This window comes from Plectropomus leopardus, chromosome 24 (genome assembly GCF_008729295.1).
Source record: "Plectropomus leopardus isolate mb chromosome 24, YSFRI_Pleo_2.0, whole genome shotgun sequence".
Taxonomy (NCBI): Eukaryota; Metazoa; Chordata; class Actinopteri; order Perciformes; family Serranidae; genus Plectropomus; species Plectropomus leopardus.
Window position 1 is genome coordinate 9,861,200 of NC_056486.1, and position 25,379 is coordinate 9,886,578.

The 25,379-nt window shown below is 43.4% G+C and overlaps 1 protein-coding gene across 1 annotated transcript in view; it reads right to left on the bottom strand.

Annotated features, from left to right (window-relative positions):
• The window catches only part of LOC121962859 (lysine-specific demethylase 6A-like), a 31,815-nt gene that overhangs the window by 1,773 nt on the left and 4,663 nt on the right, over window positions 1-25,379 (bottom strand). The window contains exons 3-29 of the mRNA XM_042513176.1: window positions 20,369-20,477; window positions 19,829-19,878; window positions 19,350-19,408; window positions 17,251-17,371; window positions 16,393-16,447; window positions 15,560-15,594; window positions 14,830-14,923; window positions 14,569-14,695; window positions 14,174-14,272; window positions 13,630-13,849; window positions 11,699-11,836; window positions 9,822-9,953; window positions 9,307-9,378; window positions 9,112-9,219; window positions 8,482-8,862; window positions 6,721-7,607; window positions 5,649-5,778; window positions 4,378-4,483; window positions 4,075-4,280; window positions 3,907-3,968; window positions 3,577-3,651; window positions 3,315-3,463; window positions 3,110-3,224; window positions 2,833-3,020; window positions 1,925-2,066; window positions 1,559-1,685; window positions 618-788 (exon numbers count right to left, since the gene is read on the bottom strand). Coding sequence (XP_042369110.1) covers window positions 618-788; window positions 1,559-1,685; window positions 1,925-2,066; window positions 2,833-3,020; window positions 3,110-3,224; window positions 3,315-3,463; window positions 3,577-3,651; window positions 3,907-3,968; window positions 4,075-4,280; window positions 4,378-4,483; window positions 5,649-5,778; window positions 6,721-7,607; window positions 8,482-8,862; window positions 9,112-9,219; window positions 9,307-9,378; window positions 9,822-9,953; window positions 11,699-11,836; window positions 13,630-13,849; window positions 14,174-14,272; window positions 14,569-14,695; window positions 14,830-14,923; window positions 15,560-15,594; window positions 16,393-16,447; window positions 17,251-17,371; window positions 19,350-19,408; window positions 19,829-19,878; window positions 20,369-20,477 — 4,158 coding nt within the window. The remainder of the gene's footprint in view (window positions 1-617; window positions 789-1,558; window positions 1,686-1,924; window positions 2,067-2,832; window positions 3,021-3,109; window positions 3,225-3,314; window positions 3,464-3,576; window positions 3,652-3,906; window positions 3,969-4,074; window positions 4,281-4,377; window positions 4,484-5,648; window positions 5,779-6,720; window positions 7,608-8,481; window positions 8,863-9,111; window positions 9,220-9,306; window positions 9,379-9,821; window positions 9,954-11,698; window positions 11,837-13,629; window positions 13,850-14,173; window positions 14,273-14,568; window positions 14,696-14,829; window positions 14,924-15,559; window positions 15,595-16,392; window positions 16,448-17,250; window positions 17,372-19,349; window positions 19,409-19,828; window positions 19,879-20,368; window positions 20,478-25,379) is intronic.

The window sequence follows — 25,379 nt, forward strand, 5'->3', positions numbered from 1 at the left end:
TAAAAAGACCATTTCACTGTCCATTTATGCTGAGCATCGTGTAGACACACCAGTGTGGCTGCTCTGACTTGTTAACATGGACGCTGCTCATGCAGGCAGTGTGGCCCAGACACGAGTGACTCGTGAGAACAACAATTTTGGAAATTGTTGCAGTGTGGAGTCAGAGGGCTGCAGCCAGAGAGGGCAAAAAAGGCTGCAGAGCATTTTTGCACCGTCAACTTACATCCACTGAAAGTGCTTGTTTTTGCCACTGACGGGCTCAGATTGTTATGTTTTTCGTAACTTGACGAAGTGGTCAGATTATAACGGGTTTTACTGGTTGCTGCCTTCTCTCTCAATAATGGACCAATTTTAAAAACGTGTGATTCACTTAAACAAAAACATGGGAAAATATTGTTGAAAAATACCAAAAATACAAACAATAATAAACATTCACCACTTGAACAAAAAAATAACAGAAGTTGACACTGATTAATTGGCTAAAATTAACTACTCAGTCTATCACTAGTTTTTTATTTAGGGGATTCACATTATTGCACTAAATTTCTGAATTTTCTTTGAAATTTGAAGGAGGAAAGAAGCACTTTGGGTCCCTCTCTCTCTGTGTGATGACTTACTAATGTGAACTGGTCGTAGACCTGCATCAGGTCCTCCATCCTGTGCTGCTCCAGCACCACGAAGGTGTCCAGCGTGGCGCTGCCTTTCCTGGCACAGTCCTGGCAGTGGACCATGTACTGTTTCTTGGACAGGAGCTCGCGGCGCACAAACAGCAGGTTGAACACCTCCACCTGCAGACGATGCACACAAAGACGCACATGAGAGGAAGGCACAAGAATGGCTTCAATTTCTTTTATGCTGCATCTGTGAGCTTTGAATTGTGAATCTGAATGAAGCTGAACAGCAGCACAGAGTGCAGCGATGATGTCATTTACAGACAAATCCTGGAGCTGCTCCACAGACGGTGAATAATAGAGCAATTTCTCGGACACAATGACAGCAGACATTTAATTGGATATGGACACATTTCTGCAAAACAGCCGAAAGCGCCTCATTCAAATAAAACCCATTAGCAGAGCCGTTAATTAGCTCAAACAAAAACGGCCTTTAATTCAGTGTCAATGGAACAGCCGATCACACGTCTCCATGCTGTCCAAAACCACCCAAAACCACCCAAAACCACCCAAAACTGCAGATCTGTAGCACACTGACATCTACGAGATGGATCTCTCTATACGTGCAGCTGTATAATTTACATTTACATTGTAAGTTTACATGAAAAAAACGTTGATCTGACTAGATTTAAATGTACCAGTTCAGCTTTATCTCCTAAATACTTTTCAGACTGATATGATTCAGACCTGCAGAGACACAATCAGGACATTTGGTTCTTCTCCAACATGTACGGTACAGTGTGTCATCCCGAATGTGAGCAGTTATTAAGAACACGGCGAGATAATGATTTTAAACTTGAAAGAAGTGTGAGCTGCTTCCACAAAATGTGAAATCCTGTAAAAATTCACACTCCTGTCGCTGAAATGTTCCCCGTGTTCTCACTGACCTCGCAGATGGTGCAGTAGTGAGCCGGCTCGTCCCTGGTCCTCGGCCTCAGCACCGTTTCCTTGCCGGCCGTCGCCAAAGCTTCCTTCACCCACTGGCACTGCTTCAACGTCCGCAGCAAGCAGTACCTGGGACACACAAACACAAACACACATGCGCACGTGTGCACACATGCACGCACGCGCGCACACACACGCATGCACGCGCACGTGCGCACACACACACACACACACACGTACACACGCACACGCACGCACGCACACACACACACACACACACACACACACACACACACACACACGGGTTCAGGTTTTGAAGAAAACATCCAGGTTGTGCAAACAAACTGCTGACGGATTCTGCGACTCACTTGATCATCTCAAACAGCTTGTGGTCAGACACTTTGATGTTGCGCGCCATGTTCCAGGAGAGGTGCACCATGGGAACCATGGACTTGACGCTCTGGAGCTTATTCCACTCGTAACGTTCCACGGCCAGCTTGTACTGGTGGGCTGAGAAAGCAGTGGAAAACATACTGTGCGTTACTGGACATGAAGGCGAGAGTTTTGGGGAGGCAGCGTGAACAGGTGCACTGGTTATATGTACAAGTGCTATCACAGAGACGATGAAAAATGCACCTGAAATGCATCTTTTGCAGTAATCAGCTGTGTTATTTGCTAAAAAGGTCATTAATCAGTAGAAAAGCATTTTAAACATCACAGTAAAGGTCACCATTCCAGATGTTCCTCCTGAGAGACAAGGTTGTGAACTCTACACACTTTTCCAAAGTCAGCTCCTTTACTGATCTCAACACTTAAATTCAACCAGTCCCTGTGAATCCTGTGCTACACCTTACCAATTTGTCCATCACAAAACCACCAATGATGCGATTTGGAACACCATGCAAAACGTCGCCAAACTGACTTCTTTCTGACTTCCTTGTTGCTGGTTGTGAAGATTAAGATTTGTGCAGCACAAACATTTAAAAAAGTAAAAATGTTTTTACTTGTTCTCACTATTTCATTGCAAAAAAATGCCTAAAAACACTGCAACATGTATTAGAATTTTTTTTATAAAATCTGCTGTGAAATCAGTCATATTAAGCAACAACAATCTCCCAGGAAAAAAAGCCCACAAAATCTTGGATAGATTGAGTCGTGCATGTTTTCAATTTTGTGCAGTTAAAAGCAAACAAAGAGAAAGATTCAAGGAAATGTGTCTCCTCTAGCCACTTGAGTACCATTAAAATTAACCCATATCCAAAAATACCCAGCGTACCGGTGAGAGGGCCGACGTTCCAGGCGATGTTGTTGCACCAGCCGATGGCCTGCACCCAGTGGACGGTGCCGGTGTTGAGCCACACCAGGTCACCTGGACGCTGGATGAAGCGGTAGACGGGCACGTCGGCCTCGTACAGGTCCTCCAGGTTGGGCCACCACGAGCCCATCAGGAAGTTAATGTTGTTCCTGCGGGTGTGGAGGAAAATGAGTTATGATGGACTGAGGGTGTGTTCACATCTGTACAGTATTTGTATCTTCAGACCCGCTCAGCTTACTTTTCACAGAAGTTGCTCATGACTCCCCAGTAGGGCTCCGGTACTGCGAACCATTCACAGTCTCCTGGTCCGATGTTGATGTTGACGGCACAGAAGTTATTGTGCTCCTGGTGACCTGGAGAGACAAACCCTCTTTGGTGAGCAAATCCACACACCAAAACTGATAATTTGCCCCAAAAATAAGCGTGAGAGTGTGTGTATGAACCTGCTATCCTGCTCCCAGGGACCTTCATGTAGAGCTGAACTGTGTTCATGCCCAGGATGGTGTGGCCCACGTGACTCAGCAGGTTTCCGGCTGAGACGACCCGAGCGAAGGCCGGCAGTTTGCTGAGCTCCTGGAGCTGCTGTTTCCACCTGGAGGATAATCAGAGTGTGGAGCTTTACAGTTACAATGCTCAGGCGTTTTAAACGCACCTTAAAGAAAATCAGAACACTCTGAAGACACGGCAGATGAGATCCACACTCACTTCCTTTCATCCGACACGTCGATGTTGGTTCCAAACTTGATGTGCTTTAAGGGTCCCCTTCTTTTGCGCGCAGCACTGAACACACACACGCAAAGAGAATTTAGAAATAAGCCACATATGGTGCGTTTAATGCGCTCACTCCCTCTCAATGATACATCTGAGACTGGATATTGTCTGGCTTTACAAATATGTATGGAGCTTTGCAATAATAATAATAATTAAAAAAAATAAAATAAACAACAATAATTATAATACATCAAAGTTATGCAGCAAATATGGAGCTAAATAATCAAAGTACAGTAATTAAATCTAAAGAACAGGGTTATGTACCTCTCTGCTGACGCTTGCTCTGCGTCCGAGGGCTCCTTTAGTGCCTTCTTCTCATTCTCCTCCTGCAAACAAACAGGAAGTGCATTAAATCAGCACTATTCTACCCATGATTTTATCCTTAGATGGCCTGAGGCTTGTTTAAAAGGGCGCTGATGGTGCGTAACTGACCCGTAGGGATTCCTGGAAGGAAGCAGCCTGATACTGGGCGTATTTGGCGATGGTGGTATGGGCGCGGGCGCTCTCGCAGCGCCACATTTTCTTAGTGCCGGTGGGGTCCCAGTTCTCATCAGCGGGCTGAGAGAGCTGAGTCCAGACCTCCACAAGGTGCTCCGGGTTTGCCTCGACCAACGTCTTTGTGGAGAACAGACCCAAATCTGAGGAGAAACAGACGCCAGTAATTCAAACACTGCTGTCTTTGTGACTGACAGTAAAACACACATATATAAAACATGGTGTGATCAAAGCATTTACCCAGTTTGAGAGCTCCAGCCAGTCCTCTGATGACAGTGACAGGGTTGGAGGGGTTTGTGCAGAACTGGTGCAGTGGGGGGAAGAAAGCATCCCTCTTGTTCTCCAGCTGCTCAGGACAGGAAACAGGAAGTTAGTGGATAGCAGAGCTTAAATTTTCCGGTGGGGTTGGGACACATTTAGGGACAATTTTGACCCAATATTAATTGTAACACAAAACATGATTTTTTTGGGTGCTGTTCATGCAAGAGCAATTTGGAAAAGTACTAATAATTTTAAAAAATAAATATAAAAGATGTTACCAAATATTTTGATATTTTACGATGCATTGTCAGAAAAGACAAATTCATAAAATCCTATGTCTGAGCATTTTTAAGACTTGAAAGATTGATTGAAGACATTTTAATATCAATTAAGGCCTTTTTTTTTTACATCAATGAAGTCAACTCTTTTAAAGCCTTTTTGGGTTGATGCCATTTGTCACACAGCTTTTGTGCTAAATTTTAACATATTCTACCACTTGAGAATTTTAATAAAAGGTCCAAATTACCACACCAAGACCTCGACAGAAAGTTCATTCTTAGATTTGGCATCAAACCATTAACATTTGGAGATTTCTGGGAAAATGACATTTTTCCGCAATTGGATGGCGAGCTCTTCTAGTTCTGGAAACAGCTCAGAAACATCCTTATTGTCAATAATCCCTATAAAAGCCATCTTTCCCCTGAATGCCCGACATCTCTAGATTGTGACTGTTAAGTTTCATGAGGCTGTGATTATCCTAGAGGTCACAATAGGACATTTAGACAGTTTTTTTTTTTTTTTTTAAATCTCAAAGGTCTCCCTACAATTAAATGGCCACTGTGGGGGCTAAAATAAAACCGGGCTCAATGAATCCACAAGAGTCTCAGCTTTCCAGTCATACCCAATCTATGCAATTCAAATGCTGTTTAGGAAACCCAATATACAGAAATATTCATATACAATATGCAAAAGTAACACATTTGTAATGCATTTTTTTAAAAAAAAGCATGTTTTTTTTTTTAATTAAATACAACTTTGCAGTGTTATTTAACTCCCTTCCCAACAAGCTAGCATGACATGGGACTAATGGATACTTTGGGTCTTCTAGTTTCATGTGACACTGGTATTTTCACTCTAGCTTTAAAACTCTGCTACTGCCTCAGAAGGACAGTAATGTCGGCCGAGGACAGCCGTGTCCCTGCAGGGAGGAGGTGAAAAAAGCTGCCGGCCCCCTGGTGGGTGATACATACATAGTAGCTAGGGGTGGGAGGGTTGAGCTTGTCTTTGGGCAGGGCTGGTGAGGGTGGGGGGGGCAGCCGGGGCGGGGGGCACTTGTCGAGGAGGATACTGCTGTTGGAGAGACCGTTCCTCCCCAGGTTCCTGCACACACACCATGCAGAGAGATTTTAGTGATACAACACACAGAGCACAAATCAGTCAGGAACAGAAAATAATATAGCAGTTAACAATACCGTCTAGACTTGCTGTCCTACCTCGGATCTCACACATATAATAATTATTCTCCTTAAAAGTCCATTTACCTGAATAATCAGCTGCTGCATTTCAAAAATCATATGTAAAATAGAGGCAAATATTTCAATTTGATGAAAGAAGCGCAACCAAATGGAGGTATGTATCTGTGTTAAATAATATCTGCATGGCAACAAGACTGCCCAGTAGCCTTCAGTGTTGTTTACAGTTACATAATGATTTGCCTTCAGTTCTGCAGTTCCTCAGAAATTCCACCGGGAGGAGACATCTTCAAAACAAACCACACAGTTCAGCCGAGCCGGCTCTCGTTTGCACCATTTTATACGCAGCAAAGGCCTCTAAACTCTGATAGAATCAAGTGACAAACTAATGTTACCTTAACACACAGCAAGTTAACAATCAGGTACCAAAGTCAACCTGAGGACTGCGACATTTTGGAAAACATGTAAGAAATATGTCAAACAGTGCAGTTAGTTTTCCATCCAGATGCACATTTTCAGGCTTCATATTTATACACATTGAAGCTGAAGCAGCCAAACATTTCCACTAATGTAGACCATTTCTATTTGCAACCAGCACACATTTTAAACCCTTACTTTACTGTGCAGGGTGTTAAAAAACGAGAATTCAAATCTGCTACGGGTGTCATGTCCTTAAATCTCTATCATGGCCTGACTGTGCGGTATCGTGCTTTTGTCAACACCATCTTTTCCCTGCCAGGAGCATCACTGCTGCCAAGAGAGGAGTTAAACCTGCCGGCAGGATACGGTCTGAGTGCATCTGCAGGACATCGTGATGTGAAAGAAAAAGCATTGAGGGCTTCAGTCTCACCTGCAGGCCTTCAGCACGTCTGTGGAGCTCGGGTAGATGGAGACTGAGGATGACGACGATGACGAGGAGCTGTGTCCGTGCGGAGGCGTAGCTTTGAGACTGGTGACGGTGGGCGGCTCAGCCTTCAGGGGGCTTTGAGAGTCCTCAGAGATGCCTCCTTTGCCGTTACCGTTAACAGCGGGTGCAGTGGATGTAGCGGCGGCAGCGGCGGGACTGTGGGCGCCTGTTTGGGTGTGTTCTGAGGATTTGGGTGAGGGCGTGGCGGTGGATATGGCAGAAATGGGCGAGGAGGCAGCCGAGCTGCCCTGCGCGTGGGGGGTGGAGGGCAGGACGGCCGGGTGGATGTTGTTGATTTTCTTGTGGGACTCGGACATGGCGGATGCTGTGGATGCGGCCCCTTGAGATGGTCCCTCGCCCTCCTCGGGGCCCTTCCCCCCTGCCAGCAGGGCAGATAGTCTAGGATTGTCTGCGCTAAGGCTCGGCTTCTCGCCGCCTTCTTCCACCTTGCCATCCCCCGAGTGTACATGATTGGCCAGGCCATCCGCCTGCGTGGCTTTGCCATCAGCTGACGGCCGCGGCGATGGCGTCTTACCCTCGGAGCCCCCGTTGCCGAGGGGTGTGGCTGCCGTGACGAGGGCGGCTGCGGTGTTGCTATCTTTGGTAGCGGACGCACCAGGTGCTGCTCCACCTGAGGTAGAGGAGTGGGGGAGGGCGGGAGGGGACGGGAGGTGGTTGTGAGCCTGCTGTCGTGGCGATGGGGCGTTAGTGGAATGTCCAACCTGATTGTTGGGGTGCACGGGGGCGATGGAATTGGGGATCTGGGGGTGAGAGAGGGTCCCCTCACTACTGGAGCCTGTCGCATGTGGAACACACCCCTTCTGAAGCCCCTGGAGGAAGAGGAGCACAACTGTTATACAGTGAAGGCACAAAGTACAAAAGAGTCGACTTAAATTTGTCGACCAAGTTAGCATCTTCACAAGATTTTGCCAAGTCTATTTAAAGCTGATGATCACTGTGTGCACTGAGATGCTGTAACTTGTGCAGTAATAAAAACATCAAATACGGTTGAAAAATGAAGCCAATGCATTCAGGTCACTTAATAAATCACCCAATAAAGTGTTGTTCGGTATTTGGTTGTCCTAAAAACTTTCTACAAATGTATACATTAAATTTTTTCCATTAAAACACTTTATTTTTTCTGATTTTAAGCATGTTTTTAACAACCAAAAATTTTAGCCATTGCTCTAAATGCATTGTGCTAACCAAGCTAGCATCTAACACAGGGGTTAGCCCCACCCTCTAATCCAAATGTGGTTACTTCTAGCTCGAAAAATCCAAAATGGCAACAGCCACAATGCCAAAAACAGACTTAAAAAAAGGGATGACACCGCAGTAGCTACGTCCATTTTTTCTTGTGCAGTTAATGATTGTGAGCCCTTGCCTTTCCTATTCTTACTTGTGTTGCATCATATCTTGGCTCTGCACCAGACATTAAAAATGTGCGTCAAAATTCCAGCATAATTTAATTTACAGGAGTCTGTGGAGGGATTTCACAGCTTGCTTCATGAAGCCACTTGATGGATTTTCTCAATGGTTTCTGACAGATTTTACAACAGAGCCAAGTAGGTCAGTGGGATAAAACAGAATTATATCTATATACAGTTCTTAGCCGAGCAACAGAGAACCTGCCAGAGGGGATTTTAATTTTTAGGACATGTGGATGCTGTCTTAGGCACTGGAAGAAAAGATAAACAGTCTCACCTGAGAGGAGTTTAGGTGCAGGGCCTGGCGCGGCGTGGCGTCCTGTGTTTGCGTGCTTGTGCAGGTGTGAGGTAGCAGTGCTGCGTCGCCGCTGCCGGCAGGTTGCAGGTAAGGCACGTCTCCGTTGGGTCCTGTGGCCGTGGGCCCTGACTGATTATTACTACTGTTACTACTGTCACCCACAGGGAGGGAGTCTGAGTGTCCGTGTGTCCCGGGGCCAACCGGCCCATTGGCCAGCGGCTGAGGCGGGCACAGGGGCCGGTGGGGGCCCAAGTGGGGCCTGGTGGGGTGGAGGCTGGGGTTGGGGGAGGGGAGGGAGTTGGTGGTGGGGCCATTGGGGAGAGAGGGGCGCACCTGACCTCCTGAGGCATTCTGTCTCATCTGGAAATGAAAAAGATGACAAACACAAAACGGTTAAAATGAATAGATTCAAAACAACTTACATTACTTACATTAAATGCCAAATCACAACAGTGATTGATTGTAAGATTATTGACTTATGATTATTAAGTTTACTTACTCTACCAATGATGGTTCAAGCCTATAAACACCCAGTACACACACTACTGGAATTTCTATAGATGTAATGTAGTGGCAAACAATGTTTAATGCTATTGGTGTTTTTTTTACCTGGTGCTGGTGCTGCTGCATCATGGCGAACTGAGCCTCCAGCTGCCCCAACATCTGAAGCTGCGGAGGCTTCAGGCTGGCCCGGTTACTACGCAACTGTTCCAGCACCTGAAGACGGACAGCAACATACCCAGAGTTTATGAACTGGAGAACTGGAGATCATGAATAAAGGAAAATGTGAGACACTTTACTAACCTGTAATTTCTGTGGGGAGAGGTACCAGTTGGGAACTGGCTGCTGTGGAGGGTTACTGACCCATGAATCCCCCTAAAACATATGATGAAGATGTGCACAACTTGTAAGGTGTATCTAATTAAGGACACACAACAGATTAAAATGCACAACTGTAACACAGCCCACTGCAGACTGAATCACAGTCATTGTTTACAATAAATTCCAGGTAGAAAACCCAGCTTCATGTCCTTGAAATTAAACCACACTGAGCAGAGTGTATGCTATATTTAGAATAATTTCGCTGCTTAACCTTGTTTCAAACAGGACACTAAAGCAGTTATATCAAAGCCACCACACTGCATTGACAAACACATCATTTAACTTTGCAGAACATGGGAGTTGCTGGTCTACTGCTGCCTTGATTCTGTTATGTGTAAGGCAGGGTTCCTGCAGCTTAAGGCAAGGAAGCGATTGTTGTTGGTGTATCGTCACAGTGATTCAATCGATACAAATGATGCTGACATGCTGGTATTTACCTTGCCAGGGCTGGAGGCTCTCCTCCTCTTGGCTGGGCAGGACTGGTCCTCCGCTTGCCCAAGTGGGCCTACATGAGGGGGCAGAGACTGACCCGAGCCCCCGCCCTCTGCACTGTGGTTGGGCTTACAAGCCTGGAGGGGAGAGAGGGGAGGGGATGGAGGGAGCGAAGGCAGAGGGAAGCAAAAGGAGGAAAAGACATAAATGGAAGGACAAAAAAAAGGTCAGAATAGATCGAGGAAAAAAGTGAAGAAAGTTGGGGAAAAATCAAATAGAGGAGGCATTAAAACAGTGCGGCAAGAGGAAGGGCAAAGCAAAGCAAGGGATGGAGAATAAGGAGAAGAGAAAAAAGGAGAGATATATTGTGATTTTTTTGTTGCGTTTAAACAAACAAGCAGGACACGTAGAGCAAAAACAATCCCGTGTGTCTGAAGGCAACGACAGCCCCGGGGAAGCTCTCCTGTTTAGAGAAGTTCATCACTACTGCTTCAAATCATCATAAGCAGCCCTCAAAGTCATTATAATAACTCTGAATGTAATTCCTCACACTTTCTTAATGCACTTTCACACGATTTGAGGCAGGTTATTTTCTTGTGCGTTGTAATAATTTCTTGCTAATTTCATTGCTCGCTGCATTCTTCCCAAGTTTTTGAAAGACATCAAGCCAATTTGCTCAGGTTTCAAAGGACTAAAAAATACCCAAAACATTGTGCATTCAAAACTTTTTCCAAAACTTCCTGTTAATTCTAAAACAATTCCAGGCCTGGAAAACAGTTTTTCCTAATTTCATAACTTTTCCAGCAATTTATTGACTGTGGTAACCCTGTTGCTTTGTTTTGTTATAGCTGCCTTGAAAACATAACTTGTATCTCCATTCAAAACGCACTGACAAGTCAATAAATCAACATATTTCAGAGTCAATAACACGACAGTGACCACACATACACATGGACACGACAGATCTACTCGCAGCTACTGTATGATGGGCATGAATGAGTGGATGAGACACTAGGGGGCGTTGCTGGGGCTTTTTGTGAGCAGCTGCAGGACATCTAAGGTCAACTACTGAAAGGGGAGGAAGATGGACGGAGCCAATGGGAAGCTCTACGGCAGCACGACCTCACCGATCACACTGGGTGGAGGGGAGGGGGGAGGACGGGGGGGCAAAAGCCAAAATTGAGTGTGAGAATTATTGTAAAACACAGCCACTTGACTTGGAATTAATCTATTAAGAAATCTCTCCAAACCAAAGCAGATTAAGAGCAGTGCGGTGCAAGTTCAACACCTAAACGTGGATTTGTAAAAGAACCACAGTGGGGGGGTTAATCCTGAATACCACATCAGATTAAAAACAGGATTAATAGAGGGAGAAATTGAATGGGAAAGAATTAACAAAAAAAAGCCTGCACAAGTGCTTTGTTTGTTTTTGGATTTAATGAGCTGAGCATGATGGGTGAAGCCGAGTGACTACTGAAGAAGAAACGGGGTGCAGGGGCTGGGTAACACTTGGCTGGACCCCTCCGCATTCAAACAGATGCCATAAAGCAGCCTGGACATGTTTACATTTAAAATTGAGTGCAAAAAATGGCTTTAATTTCAGCAAGCATCCAATATGAGCCTGCGCTCATGTTTTAGCGGAGCAAAGAAGCGATTCAATTCGGTTTTGTGCATGTTGTGGGGCGTCTTTAGACAGAGTGGAAGGTGGAGTTAAGCTCAAGTGTTACCCATCAGTATGGACAACAGTGCATGCGCATGTGACCTGCAGGTATGTCTGTGTGTACATTACGTGTTTGAGTGCCTATGTGTCTGTCAAAGGGAGGGGAGGGGAGGGAGGGGGAGGTGGGAGGGGAGGTGTAAGTTGCTCTATCTGGTCTCTCACCTGCTGTGGTGCACTGCTCAGGCCTCCCTGCCTGGAGGTTAGCTCAGCTGGGATTGGTAGACTCCATGCCTCCTCAATAAGAGGGAGCATTTTACTTTTACCCTGTAGGCTACTGAGCTGGGGGTTACTCAACTGAGCCTAGGGGAATGGAAAACGACGTGAAAAAACAAAAAAATAAATAAAACACAAGGCTTTTTTTTTTTGGAAGGAAAAAAAACGATGACCTCAAAACAAGGAAATGATCAGCAATGGTAAATAGGTAAAGGTTATAACACAAGTGAAGTTGATATGCAAACTTGTGTCTTGGCTGGCTAATATATCATGTTCAGCATCAACCAACAACAAGGAGAATGACATTCAGTAACAATAATCCCAGACACAGTCACAGTTCCATTAAAACAAGCCTCTGAGCTTGTCTTAATGCCATGAGTTTATGCTAACACAACTGGTGGAAATGTAACATTCCTTCATGCATATGTAAAGGAAAATGACACTGCTTGGACAAAAATATAGATGGATAAATTAACACATGAAATATGGGGATAGTTAGAACCCCGCTTGTTACATCTTTGAGTTGGCTATCATGAGCTTAAACCTAAAGAAATCTGACCCAAATAATCCTTAAAATAAGGATATTTTTTTACTCTTCAAGGCTGCTACCATATGTACGCAACAAAAGACTCAAAAAAGGTTCCAGTTTGGAGCAACTTCCAGCCAAGCGTGAGTTAAAGGAATAGTCCAGATTTTTCCATGGAGAAGTTTTATGTGTTACATACAGTAGACGTCGATTGTCATGCCCCCAGTTTAGAGAGGCAGTCTCGAGTACTGACACAGAGGCTAAGCAGCAGTATTCTAAACACAGGATACACCTAAACCAATATCTTTTTTTAGGTAGCTAAAATTCATTTGTTGCTGGCCTTATCCACATTGTTTAGCTTCCATGTCGGACTCCAGTCTGCTAAGAACTGGAGGGCGTGCCAACTGACATCTGCTGCATTTAATATCTCAAGCAACCCCACTTCAAAAGATCTAAACTATCCCGTTAAGATCTTGAAAGAATTGGGAGGTATAAAGCCGGGCAAAAATAAAATGCCCAATTTCCCAGAATTTTATTCTAGTCTGGAGTTTTAGGTTCTCTGGGTTCAAAACTTTTGTTTTTGCCACACAGCATTATCTAAATCACATCCCTGTGGAATAACATATTCAGCACAGCTGTGGCTGCATATGGATGCTAGCAAATAGCATCAAAAGCAGGAGAGGAAACAGTGAGAATCCTTTGCTTCCTACACTAGTGGAAGTGTATTTAAAGGTTTAATAAAAGAAAAGGCCGCTGCTGCTGAGGGAGTCAAATCTGCTAGAGAGAAAATCAGCTACTGATCAGTGTCAAAGTTCTGTTTGTGTTTTTGTCTTCTACATTGAAGCACTAATCGCATGCCCACAATATACATGAGATGCACCAAAGAGGATTTGGTGAAACTGAGTGAACCCCAGAGCAGCAAGAGCAAATAAACAGCAGCCAGCAGTTTTAATGAGGGATGTCCCAAACGGATCCAGACATATTATTGATGGATCTGTGTCTGTTGCATAAATCTGTTTGTCCAGGTACGCCAGCTGTCACATACGCCCAATTAAGCTCTGTTAAAACACCGGCAGTCAACAGCATTGTGAATGAGTGACCCGTGGAGCGCTCAAATCAAATAAACAGCAGCCAGCACTTTCAATTAATGATGTGACAGCGTGTGTCGGGAGCAGAGCAGCAATCAGAATCGCTGATGTTCTCGAAACTTCCTTAATGCAGAGCTGGACATCTGTCATAGATTTAAACTGCGTCACCGACTTCACGGGGACATCCCAACTTTTAAATCACGATCTCCACGCTGGCAGCGTGTGTCTGTGACCACCTCCTGCTTTAACGTCCGCTCTCCACCCACCTGCAGGCATTTGATGCGGTGGGTTAGCGCGGTGGTGTTGGTGCAGCCCTTGCTGCGTGTGGCGTTGATGTAGCACTTTATGGCGTCGTGCGGCTGGTTGCAGGACTCGTACAGCGTGCCCAGATCCATCCAGGCGGCGGCGTGGCTGTGGTCCAGCTGCACAGCGCAGATGTAGGCCTGCAGAGCGTCCATGGGCTGGTTCTGCTGCTGGTACAACACCCTGAGAAGGGAGGAGAGGAGAGGAGAGGAGAGGAGGGGTGGGGTGAGAGGAAGAAAGGGGAAGGTAACAGAAGCACAAAGAGAGGGAGGAATTGATGATGAGGAGAGACAGGGGAGATGAAAAAGCAGAGCAACAGAAGTATAAGGGATAATTAGATGATTGAACCAAGGCTTAATTCAGAATATTGAAGGGAGAACAGATTGGAAAACAATTTAAAGAAGAAAAAATATTTCAAAGATGTCCATTCAGAAACCTTCAGATGACAGAAGTGGCTGACATTCGTGTTTTTACCGGCGTAATGTAACAGAACACACTGAGCCTTACCCTATAGAGCACCAGGTATCTGCACTGGCCTCGGATTTGTCTATGGATTGCCGATAGGAGATGAAGGCGTCCTGGACTTTCCCAATACTAGAGTAGCACCTGCAGGAGACGCAAATATACAAAGATCTTCTCTCTACATATTATCTTAATTTGAACTTCTCTAGATAGCATGCAACATACGGTTTTATGAATGACGTTTCAAAAGATATGACTAAAACTGAAAATAGAGGTAGGTGGATGTGTTTTATTCATTCAAGCTGTGCCACATTTGCTCAAAATATTTTGAGTCAATAAAAAGATCCGGTGTTTGAGGATACCAGCTGTTCAGCATTGTTCTCCAGAGGGAGAATTGACCCTTCGATTATTCCTACCAGGCAAGTGTGCATGTGACGTACCTGCCAAGGAAGTACCAGGACTGTCCAGAGTTGGGGTCGGCCTCCAGAGATTTCTGCAGACACTGGATGGCATAGCTGTCCCTGCTGGCTCTGTCCCCGAGTTGTTCCACTGTGTGATGCATCCAGCCTGGAAAACATCAAATCAAATAAAACGCTTGTTTTCCGTCTCTCAGACAAAGACAAACTTGAACTGAATGCATGAGTGCAGTCAATACCTGTGCAACAAGTTTTGGAAGTTCCCCTAAGAAGATGTTTTCTTACCTAACTGCTGCAGGGTAGTGGCCTTCACCTGTGCAGGAAGATCCTCCGTCTGCAGGAGGCTCTCATAGGCCTCCTTGGCAGCCCGGTATCTCTTCTAAATTTGGGAAGTTGAGGGGAAGTGAGGAATAAAAGAGGAGAACAATAAGAGGGGAGAGAAAACAGAATAAAACACTAATTACAAAGGGTGAACTTGCTTTAAGAATTCAGTTTGAATCTAATCTGTCTCTTTTAAATGGAAATGTCATCGCAACATTTTCAACGGCCTTCCCCACTCCTCTAAATTTTTCTTCCACTTTTTGCACTCAAACATTTGCTCCTCGCTGGCAACCTAAGACCTTCCACTGCAGCGCTGTGTTCTGACACAGCACAAAAAAAAGCCCCACATTAGCCGTGAAGCGCTCCCAGAGCTGGTGAGAGCTACTGTACTCCTCCACTGAACATAAAGAGAGAGAGAGACCACCGGCATACAAACGAGGGGGGAGACAGACTTTCTTGTTTCCGTGGCAACCCCGCCGATCGACTGAGAGTAATCTCCTATCCCGTCCCGCATGCCACCCACTCACGCACCCTGCTCCCTCCTCAATTTGTTAGCACCTGGTTCGAAATACTAAAAAAAAAAGAAAAGGTCTATCCCCTGCTTGCTGTGATTATACAGCTTTCAATCGGTGCTTATTTTCACAATCACAAATGACAAACAGTCCTTGGGAGAAAAAAAAAAACAAGCACTTACCTGAATCTCATACAAATGAGCAATGTGGAACTGAACTGTAAAAGGAGAGAAGAGGAAACATGTTAGAGGTTATTTAGCATTTAAGAAAGGTTTCCCACCCCTGCTGAGAGTTAGTCCTCCTCGTGGGATTTTGAAAAGTAGCGCGGCGGTGTCAATAAATAGGTCTCAGAAACCCAAGGCTGCCTGTCTACGTGAAGTGTAACAGAGCAGATAGGTAGCCGTGCTCCTGGCGGCACCTTCCTTTGTCTGGAGCGCTGCAGTGTCTGATCTAAGCTGCCTGAGTGACTCTCAGCAGATGGAGGGAGAGAGAGAGGAAGGGAGGGAGAGAGAGGGAGAGGGAGAGGGAGAGAGAGGGAGAGAGAGACGGGGGCTGCCCTTGCTACGTCTGTGTGCGAGTGAGAACAGGAATGAGGGGGACACAATGAGGCAAAGGCAAACAGCGAGACGCCGGAAAAAAAAAAGGGATATTGCCGTCGCCAAGGTAACAGGTAGCAGGAAAGGGAGAGATGAGATGGCAGCGGCATATCAAATAATGCCGGTGCTCTACCCAGACTGAACCCCGGCAGCTGAGCATAATCTAACACTCAGTGAACACAATGAGGAGTTTAAGCATCCCTGCTGCTGATTCCTTTGTGTGCGGCGACGCTGCAGAGGACTTTACCCTCACAGCATCAACTGATGTGAGTGGTGCAGTCTGTCTGGATATTTATAAACACATAATGTAATGCATATAAAAATGCATCAATAAACTGCATTTTTTTACAAATATAAGTCTTTAATTATAAGCAAACTGCTGAATATCATATATTATGAACAAAAAAAAAGGTGCTTACTTTCAGCTTTGGACAAAGTGCAGGGGTTGGAGTCAATCAAAGCCAGCTGAAAATGCTGCGAGAGAAGACAAAGAGAAACTGATTTAAAGCGCACACTGAATCCCCGAAGCGTAATATCTCTTTTTTTTTTAATTATTATTCTTTTTATTACTAGTTGACAGGAGCCACTCTGTCATTCAGCAGCGATGACACATTGGGAGCCCCGTCCTTTTTTGTTCTGCACATACAGTGGCATGCTTTTACTGTGAAGCCACCTAAATGACAGTGCTGTTTAGTATTATTGGTTTTGTTAGTTAGAGAAAATTAAATGCAACTGAGCTTCCTAGGACAGGAAAGGGAATTAATCCATGTACAATCAGTTGCTCATAAACAATACAAACTTGATGATTTTCCAGAGCTCACTCTTCTCCCTGACATTCACCTTTTGAATTTTAAATTTTCAAGCCGCTTTTTTGAATCACATGACTGACAATTGCATTCATTAATTCATGGTTTACAGCTGTAAAGACTTTATAGATTAGCTATGGTACACATGTTGCACATTCATTTTGTTTATTTTGTCGAAATACTTCCAAATATCATTCTTATGCTTTATCTCTTCCACAAGCAGTGTTGTGCTGTTTATATGTCCACTGTGGCTTACAACATGCTCATTGCTCAAAGTCTCATTTGATTGGATGAACTTTTGCGGAATGAGCTAACACATACTTACAGGAAGAGAAAACTATCACACCTTTTTATTGTCATATAACTGGCACATGACAAGAGAAATGAACAAGTAACACACGGACCCAGGACTAAAACTGTGAAAATGTCTATTTCATTTTTCTGGGTCTTTAAAGCTTTGGGGGGGCGTACCTTTAGGCTTGACTCATAGTCTGTGTTGACCTTGAACATGAGTCCCAGGCGTAGGTGGATCTCCTTGGCCCGTGAGAAGCCTGGGTCAATGTACAGCACCTCCTGGAATGCTTTAATCGCCCTGAAGGACCAACAGAGAACGTGATGAGAAGGAGGAAGAGCAGCATTTAAAAACAGACAGGGGGAATAAAAACTGTGATATGATCAACAAAGTAAAAAAAAAAATTAAATTGGAATATAAGATAAAAAAGGATTATCAAGGACCAGTTTATAAATGAACTACTACTACAAGGAAACTCGGGGTTCCCAAACATTTTCACGGACAAATTTTAAAAAATTTTCCATGACTTTTCAAGAACCCCAATTTTTTTCTTTTTTTCTTGCTCAGCTTTTTAAAAACATATCAGATTCAAAATATTCAAACATAACTTCAGCATCCCATATAATGTGTTAAAGGACAGTCAAAAATCCAACCATAATTTCATTTTTGTTTACAGTTATTTTTAAAGAAAACATGTCTCTAAAATGTAAGAAAAACAAAACAAAAAACAAAAAAAAGTTTTCTATAAAAATTGCCAAGAAATAGAAATAGAAGAAAACTTTTTTTTTTTTACATTTTCTATTTCCAAATTTATTTTTAAAATACATAAAACAATGTTTTCTTAAAATAAGGCTAATTTTTTTTTTATTTTCTATTATAACTTTTTTTTTTATTTTAAGATATGTGACTGGTATGATACATTTATATAATTTAATTTATGACATCACAACAAATTTCAATGATTTTTTTTCAAAAGCTTTAAATGGTTAATATTAGTTTCAGAAATATGTGATTGTGTAATTCCATGTGTGAACACGACCCAAGCGGCGGCACACTCTGTTGGGCAGACAGTCGGTGCTCATTCAAGTCACGCTGTGTGTGTGTGCTATCTCAGACTGAATACTAAAGATGCTCCTTCAGCACTAACTGAGAAAAAGAATCCCATTTGATTTTTACTTGATTTGCTGCTTTACAATCAGACAGCCACCGAGTAAAGTAACACTGCAGCACACACTTACAATACAAGTTTTATTTGCTTTATTGTGGTGGCTGAAATGTCGCGGTGTAGCTCTTGCTGTAACAAAGCGTTGCAGACGGCGGGATATCCTTGGCCTTTTCACAATATTGGATTTGGGATACCTCTAGAAGATTATTTCTGACTGTAGTTTGCCTGCAGCTGCTGAGAACAATAGGTGTGTTTGCTGACGCTTGCATCTTGATGCTTTTTATCTGTCCAGAGATTTAAACTGATTCCTCTCTGGCTGTGGTGTTGCCATGGAAACAACATATGATAGCTTGACATGCAGCTGGTAAAAACAAACACATAAACATATACAGAATATAACTGAGCGGTGGGATCCTGTGCATTACTGTAATGGTTAAAGTGCATTCAGCAGAGTTCTGCTCAGCATCAACAACAGCTTCAGTCTCCAACTCCGAGTGGAAATGTGTAACATGACTTACGTGACTTCCTGAAGTCTATGCTGGTTGCCTGGCAACTGCCTTGTAAAACCACAACATGTCATTTTTACACACCAACGTGATGCGCTTGAATAATTGTGACGTCATTTTAAGACGTCACATTTTAAGATATACAGTTAAACACTGGTGGTCAGCATACCTGGCCTTTTTGCTATGCTTTTTAGCAACACATCGCTGCATTTTGAGCTGCGTTTTTGCCAGCAAAGTTGGGCGATTTTTTGGAAACACAATGCTACATTTACAGCGCCCACTGTACAACCAAAATGGGGTGTTTTAGCGCCAGATGACAGCGCTTCCAGCAGCATTTGTGCCACCAAAACGGGGATACTTTCTGGCAATATATTGCTGCATTTCCAGCAGACACTGTGTGCCAAAACAAGGTGCCGTTTTTTAGCGACACACGCAAAATAGACAAAAGTCAACACATTAAACTACTTACTTTTACTTTGTACTTTTTAAAAAATAAAGTCATAATGCTTCTAAGAAGAGAAGATTTTTTTCCACACTTTATTATGAATAAATCATTATAGTGTACGTTTTTTTATGCTAATAAAAAAAAAGCGCAGTAAGTACTCACCACTGAAAGGCATTATAGTGGAAGTAGACCATTCCCAGGCCATACAGAAAGGCAGCATTCTGGGTGGGATGAGGAGATGTGCAAGGTCAATATGACAGTTAGTTCAAATGAAAAGATTACGTATATATTTAAAAAGACTAACAAAGAAACTGAATACCCAGTTCACATTGCAATCTCTGAAACTGTGTGTCCTTGTAAACAATTCCATTCATATTTACAGAACCTTGCGGCTCAGATTTCAACAATAACTAGTTATCAATCTGACCACAAAGAAGCACAAAATGACTGTGACACGAAACCTACAACTGCATTTTGCACCGGCACCAAACCGACCTGAGACCATACACGCTTCCTGTGCGTGAGCCAGGGAACGTGTATGAAAGAAAGCAAGAGTGTGTGTGTGTGTGTGTGTAATTGACAGAGCGTGAGAGTATCATTGACTGAATGTGAAAGTGAGTGTACAGTCACGTGTGTCTTACCTTCCAGTAGTCTGACTGTAAACTGTAGTACCTCTGGTATGCCGATAATGCTGTAATTAAAAGGAGAAGGAACCTTAGAATATATCCACAACACACAGGGCTCCTACAGCTTCGGCAGGTTAGATTTAAGACTTTTTAAGGCTTTTTTTTATTAACATTCAGATGAAATTTAAGACCAATTTTAAGATAACCAAAATTATTATCATTTACTAAGCACTTTTCAGGTTATTTGGGTAATTTCTTCTTCAGTATCTCCATCCGTTTTACTATGTTTCTGGAAGAAATCCCGCCAATTTGCTCGAGTTCCAAAGGGTTTATACCAATTAAGGCCTTATTTTTAGATTAATGATTTCAATGCCTCTTGAGACTTTTTATCAGGCTCAGCAGGAACCCTGAACGCACCTCGGAGGGAAAGTGTGCACTCAGCATTTATATCAAATTGGACTGGAGCCAGCGGCATGTCTGCAGATGCTGAACAAAAACGTGTGGAAAGGTTGACTCTGAAAACCTGAGTGGAGGTGAAGAGGAGCGATTACTCACCTTTCGGGTAATCCTCCAAAAGGAGGTTGAAGTGGCCGAGCTGGCAGAAAAGCTCCGGCTCCACTTTGCCCTCGGCCTTAAGGATGAGCGAATCGTAACAGCGAACAGCCTGGGGAGAACACAACGACAGATAGTCTTAACTGTGTGTGTCTGTTATTGTGCATAGAAAAAAAACATGGGGGGAAAGAGCCAGAGCGGGGACTGGAGAGAAAAAATCATTGAGAACTTTTGAAAGTCACAGCATGGCTGACGTCAGCTCCCTAATTCTGGCCAAGTCGACTCGCATTCTTTTCAGCAGATAACTATCAGCCCCAGACCAACTCACAGGAATTGGGTTTGTTGCAGATAAGGACTTATGCTTTAGGCTTTTTTTCTCTTTACTTCCATTAAAGATCTTTCTGCACTGATAAAAAGAAATACAAAAGTAGCTGCTGCCTGCGAGCTACGTCTGTTAAAGGACTACGGCGAGTTTTCTTAAAAACATGTTTTACTAGTTTACCAAAAAACTGGCTTGATGCAGTGCGGAGTATAGCCAACCTGAACCGTTAACACTGACTTTTTTTCTCAACACACATTTAACAGAGCCGCTGCACAGATGTGCTACACACTCTGAAAGTTATAGCTACATCATTAATTTTCATGGGGAAATTTGTCCTGCGTATTTGACCGATTCCAAGTGTTAAAAATCAATTTGCAGCTACAGCGCAGCCCCAAGGGATTTTTTTGGCTTATGCCCAAAAATAAAAAGCAGATGAAAGTCATCCTCAAATGTTTACTGCCCAAATTTTGATGACATACCTGCAATATTGCATCTGATCTAACACATTAGTGTTAAACATGACACATAATAGCATGTATGCAATACACAGGTTATGTGTGAGGGACGGTCGCTGGAGCTCTTCTTTTCTGGCGAACAGTCAATTACTTCCTCTATGATGGCGAGGGAACCTGACTGTCCCTCTGATTGGCAAGTACTCGTTTCTTTTGTTGATTAGGATCATGCAAAAGGAATATGATCGGGTCATCAGACCAGAGTCAGGCAGAGTTGGTTGGGTCATGCCATCGCCATCCGAGGATAAAAAAACCTGCACACACGGGTAGCACAAGCTAACACAACAGAGGCAGCCAACACTGCGCTCACAAACTCACAATGATACCAACCATTAGGTAACATCAGCTGTGTGATGTGTGTGTGATGCTAACACTTAGCCCTGTTACTGAGTGTGTGATGGCAAAAGTTAGCCCTGTCACTGCTCCACAATAAAATAAAATTTTATACACTTTAAATATTAAAAAAAAAAAAAAAAAAAGAGAGAAAAAATAGAAAATCAGTATGTGGTGCAAGGTTAGAAATTACCACCCAAATGATGGTAACACATCCAAGTGGCTGCTAGATTTGCTTTACTAACCAGTTCAAAAAAATGTTAGTCTATTAAGTGGATGACAGATTTTAAAATTCACCAGCCAAAGTGGCAGGTGGACACAAAAAAGTCAATTTCCAATCCTGATGTGGGAGTCAATGTTGATAATGTGGCCGCTACCACAAATGCATCAGTGTATGGAAAACAGTGATGTGGTACAGTCATTTTTATTTCTTTTACCTCATAAATAATGTTCAGGCTACAGACACCAACTCACAAGGAGAACACAAATCCAAAAACAACCAACTTTTATTTTGTCCTTCTACAAGTTACTCAGACTTTACATTTATGAGCGACAGCGGAAAAGGCCAACCATCGGAGACGTTTGTCGTTCTAACCAGGAGAAGCAACAGTCAGCGCTGGATAAAATGAGTAGCTGCCACTGAATGTTTTGCACACTGATTATTGGCAAAAATGGGAGCGATAATAAAAATCATTTTAGTCAGCAAACCATGTCAGAACACAGTGCCACCAAATTATTGTTTCACACACTGTAATTCTCACTCTCATTTGCAGAGGAATGCTCAAACTGTAGCGCCAATCTGTCATCAAGGAGAGCAGCGACACCAGCCGGAGGAGGTGAACAAAACAGAGTGCAGCAAAGAAAGGATCATAAGATGAAATACCGATCCCTTAAAAGACATCTGCATCAGCACCAATGAAAAAAAGGATCCATTGACAAACTTATCAAAGGAAATCAAGCATGGGTTGTTCATGTTCTTTCCAACACGAAGGCAAACAAACTTGAGAATGACCTTCTCTGGCACCAAACTTTCTCTGGTGCCACATTGACTTCAAAGATGGGCTCAGCTGGTCCCCGATGCAGAGTGCTGCTCTGCTATTCAGAGCCAAAGAGTCGCAGCTGCACGAGCGGGTGAAACTGACTTCCAAGTTTATACAGAAGTGGATAATATTTAATCTTTCATCTCTCAGTTTATAATGGAGATCATTTTTGCTTTATTTGCAACAGAAGCCCAATCGATCACCTTTAACCTCCAAAACACAGAGGAGCTGCTGTTTGCTCTCGGTGGGCAGCGTCGTCACTGCCAAGAAGCTCTTACATAATCAAATGCATTGATTATACTTTGTTATCAGGAGGCTGAAAAGTGAAAAATCTATTGCCAAGAAAGCATGCAGCAGATGCAGAAACAAACAGTCGAGAGCACAAGCGATGGAGCGGCTGAGGACAGATGTGCTGCAGCGTCGTTATGGCTCCCTCCCTTCAGATGTGAAGATTTGTTAAAAAAATAACATAAAATGTTGAGGAGCCAGAACGGCCTCAAGCACACAAGCATTCACTCTACAACACTACTGGCAGACACAGGAATGGTCAAATAATATGCCATCGACTTATCGACCGTGGTACGGACAGTACCTCTATCATTTTGCTGACCTCGATATTGCCTGTTGTGTGTGTGTTTTTTAATAAATAGATGTAATTTATGGTGCAGTTCTGCTGGAACGTACTGTATGCATGAGCAGCGCGTGAGCGTCGCAGAACCTGTTTTTTTTTTCTTTTTTCCTGCGACCATGTTAGCATGTTACCATGTTAGAGCAGCCACACTGCCTCCTTCAGCAGCGCTGGTCAGGTGCGTCTCAGCTGCTTTTCAGCTGCGGTACATCTAAAGAAACGGAAGCTCACCGTGTTTTTGCGTGAGCGGCATATGGCCATCAGTAGAAACAGACATTGAAAATGGACTCTGTGCCACTTAAGTAAACACATCAGCTATTACACTTCCTATTATCAATGGAGAACTATGACAAACACCGAGTCAACGGCTACTGAACAACATTATGTAAGAATCCTTGAGGAGAATCATTTCATCCTGCTCACGTGACATTGACTGATATGACAATACTGAGACAACATAATTATTTTGCCATCTTGTTACTACCACAGGTTTTCCCACACGTTAATTTATTTGTGGCAGTCCGACACAATTAAAAACATCTGCCATCACATATTGATTTCCTATTTTACCGTTACATACCGTTCGGTTAGTGTACTCTGGGCACAAACCATGCAGCAGAACGCCAGGCGCAGTAAAAGTGAAAGTGTGGGTTTGTGAAACTGTGGACAATTTTGCCAACCAATCAGCAGGTTCTACCAGCAATCAACAACTGCTCTCTGCATACAATTTCTGCATCCCTGTGATGATGCACCCTTATTTGTCAGGTTTTGAATTCATTGGATTAGCATTAAACAGACACTCCTATTTGGCTATTCTATCCATGTTATGTCCACATTGCCCATCCTCACACACAGGCTATGCTGATGCATGATAGCTTTGCACAAAAAAAGTGAGCTATGCTTCTCAAAGTAAATCAGTTTCTTTACTATGGATCAATTACAGATAACAGATAATTGCAAGAAGATTCAAAAAGACAACTGAATAAAACAAGTTTTTAAATTGCTTGGAACAAATACGACAGGATTTTAACAGATTCTCACCCATCACACACACAACAGGAAATGTTTTGGCTTTAACTGCTAAACAATAGTGCCACTGGGTCTATTGGCTTCCACGCACAAAGTATGTCCAGCATCATGAGCCCTGGCTGATTTCAACCTTGGACCTCCTTGCAGTGAGGCAACAGTGCATAACGTTGAGCCTCTATGCAAGTTGCAACACAATCGATGTTTTCAGTTTGAAGCTACATTTGCAGTACGGTCTAAGTTAACTGGAATTCGGGTGCAAAAATTACCTTTTTTCTCCCACTGGCCGAATTTTACAAGCCACTCAATTGTTTTGGTCTGGCTGATGAGTGAGCGTTATCTATTTAGTTTTTTGTATGGGGCTAATTTTGTACCCTGACTGGAACACACTGACTTTTGCAAAAGTTGCTTTAACATACAAAGAAAGCACCAAAGTCATCTTGTGTTTATGGGCAGTTGCTTTTCAAATTAAGTTACACATTAATAATCCCCGTGGGAAAAACTGTCCTCTGCGATGACCACTCTTAACTATTTCTGAGCAGAGGTCAGTCACAGCGGAGCACCCTGCCACTGCTTTAGTCAAGGGCGATGCAAGAGCAGTCCTAACATGCACGTGTTTTGGCAAACACAGGAAGAACAAGCAAACTTCATCCAAAATGGCAGCAGTCACCTGCAAAAAAGGATGACGTGAAAATAACCACTGATAAAGAAATTCTCACATGTAGAAAATAAAAATAAGAGCACACCCAACTTCAAAGCTTATCTACCGTCTAGTTATTCCAAGCTTACGTCATCGCCACCTAGTTACTGGTCGTGATACAGTGACCTAGTTCTGTCAGAAATGTTGAACCCACAGTTATCAGCATGTAGACAGAGCAACAGTGCAGCTACACAACCAAAGTGCCAGACAGGGTAGTCAATCAAAGTAAGCTCAGAGCAGAAACCTCCAAAAATGTCATAATGAAGAATGTGACAATATGAGACAGCGTACTAATTCTCAGCAGACTCAGAAACAGAACATCTGACATTGGAGGGAGACAGAGTTGATGTAAATTGTTTGTGAGGCCACATTCTGGATTATTTTGTTTTCAAAAGGCTCTCTCAGGAGGGAGCAAAAGAAAACTTCAATGATTCAATGTGTCTGATGCAACAC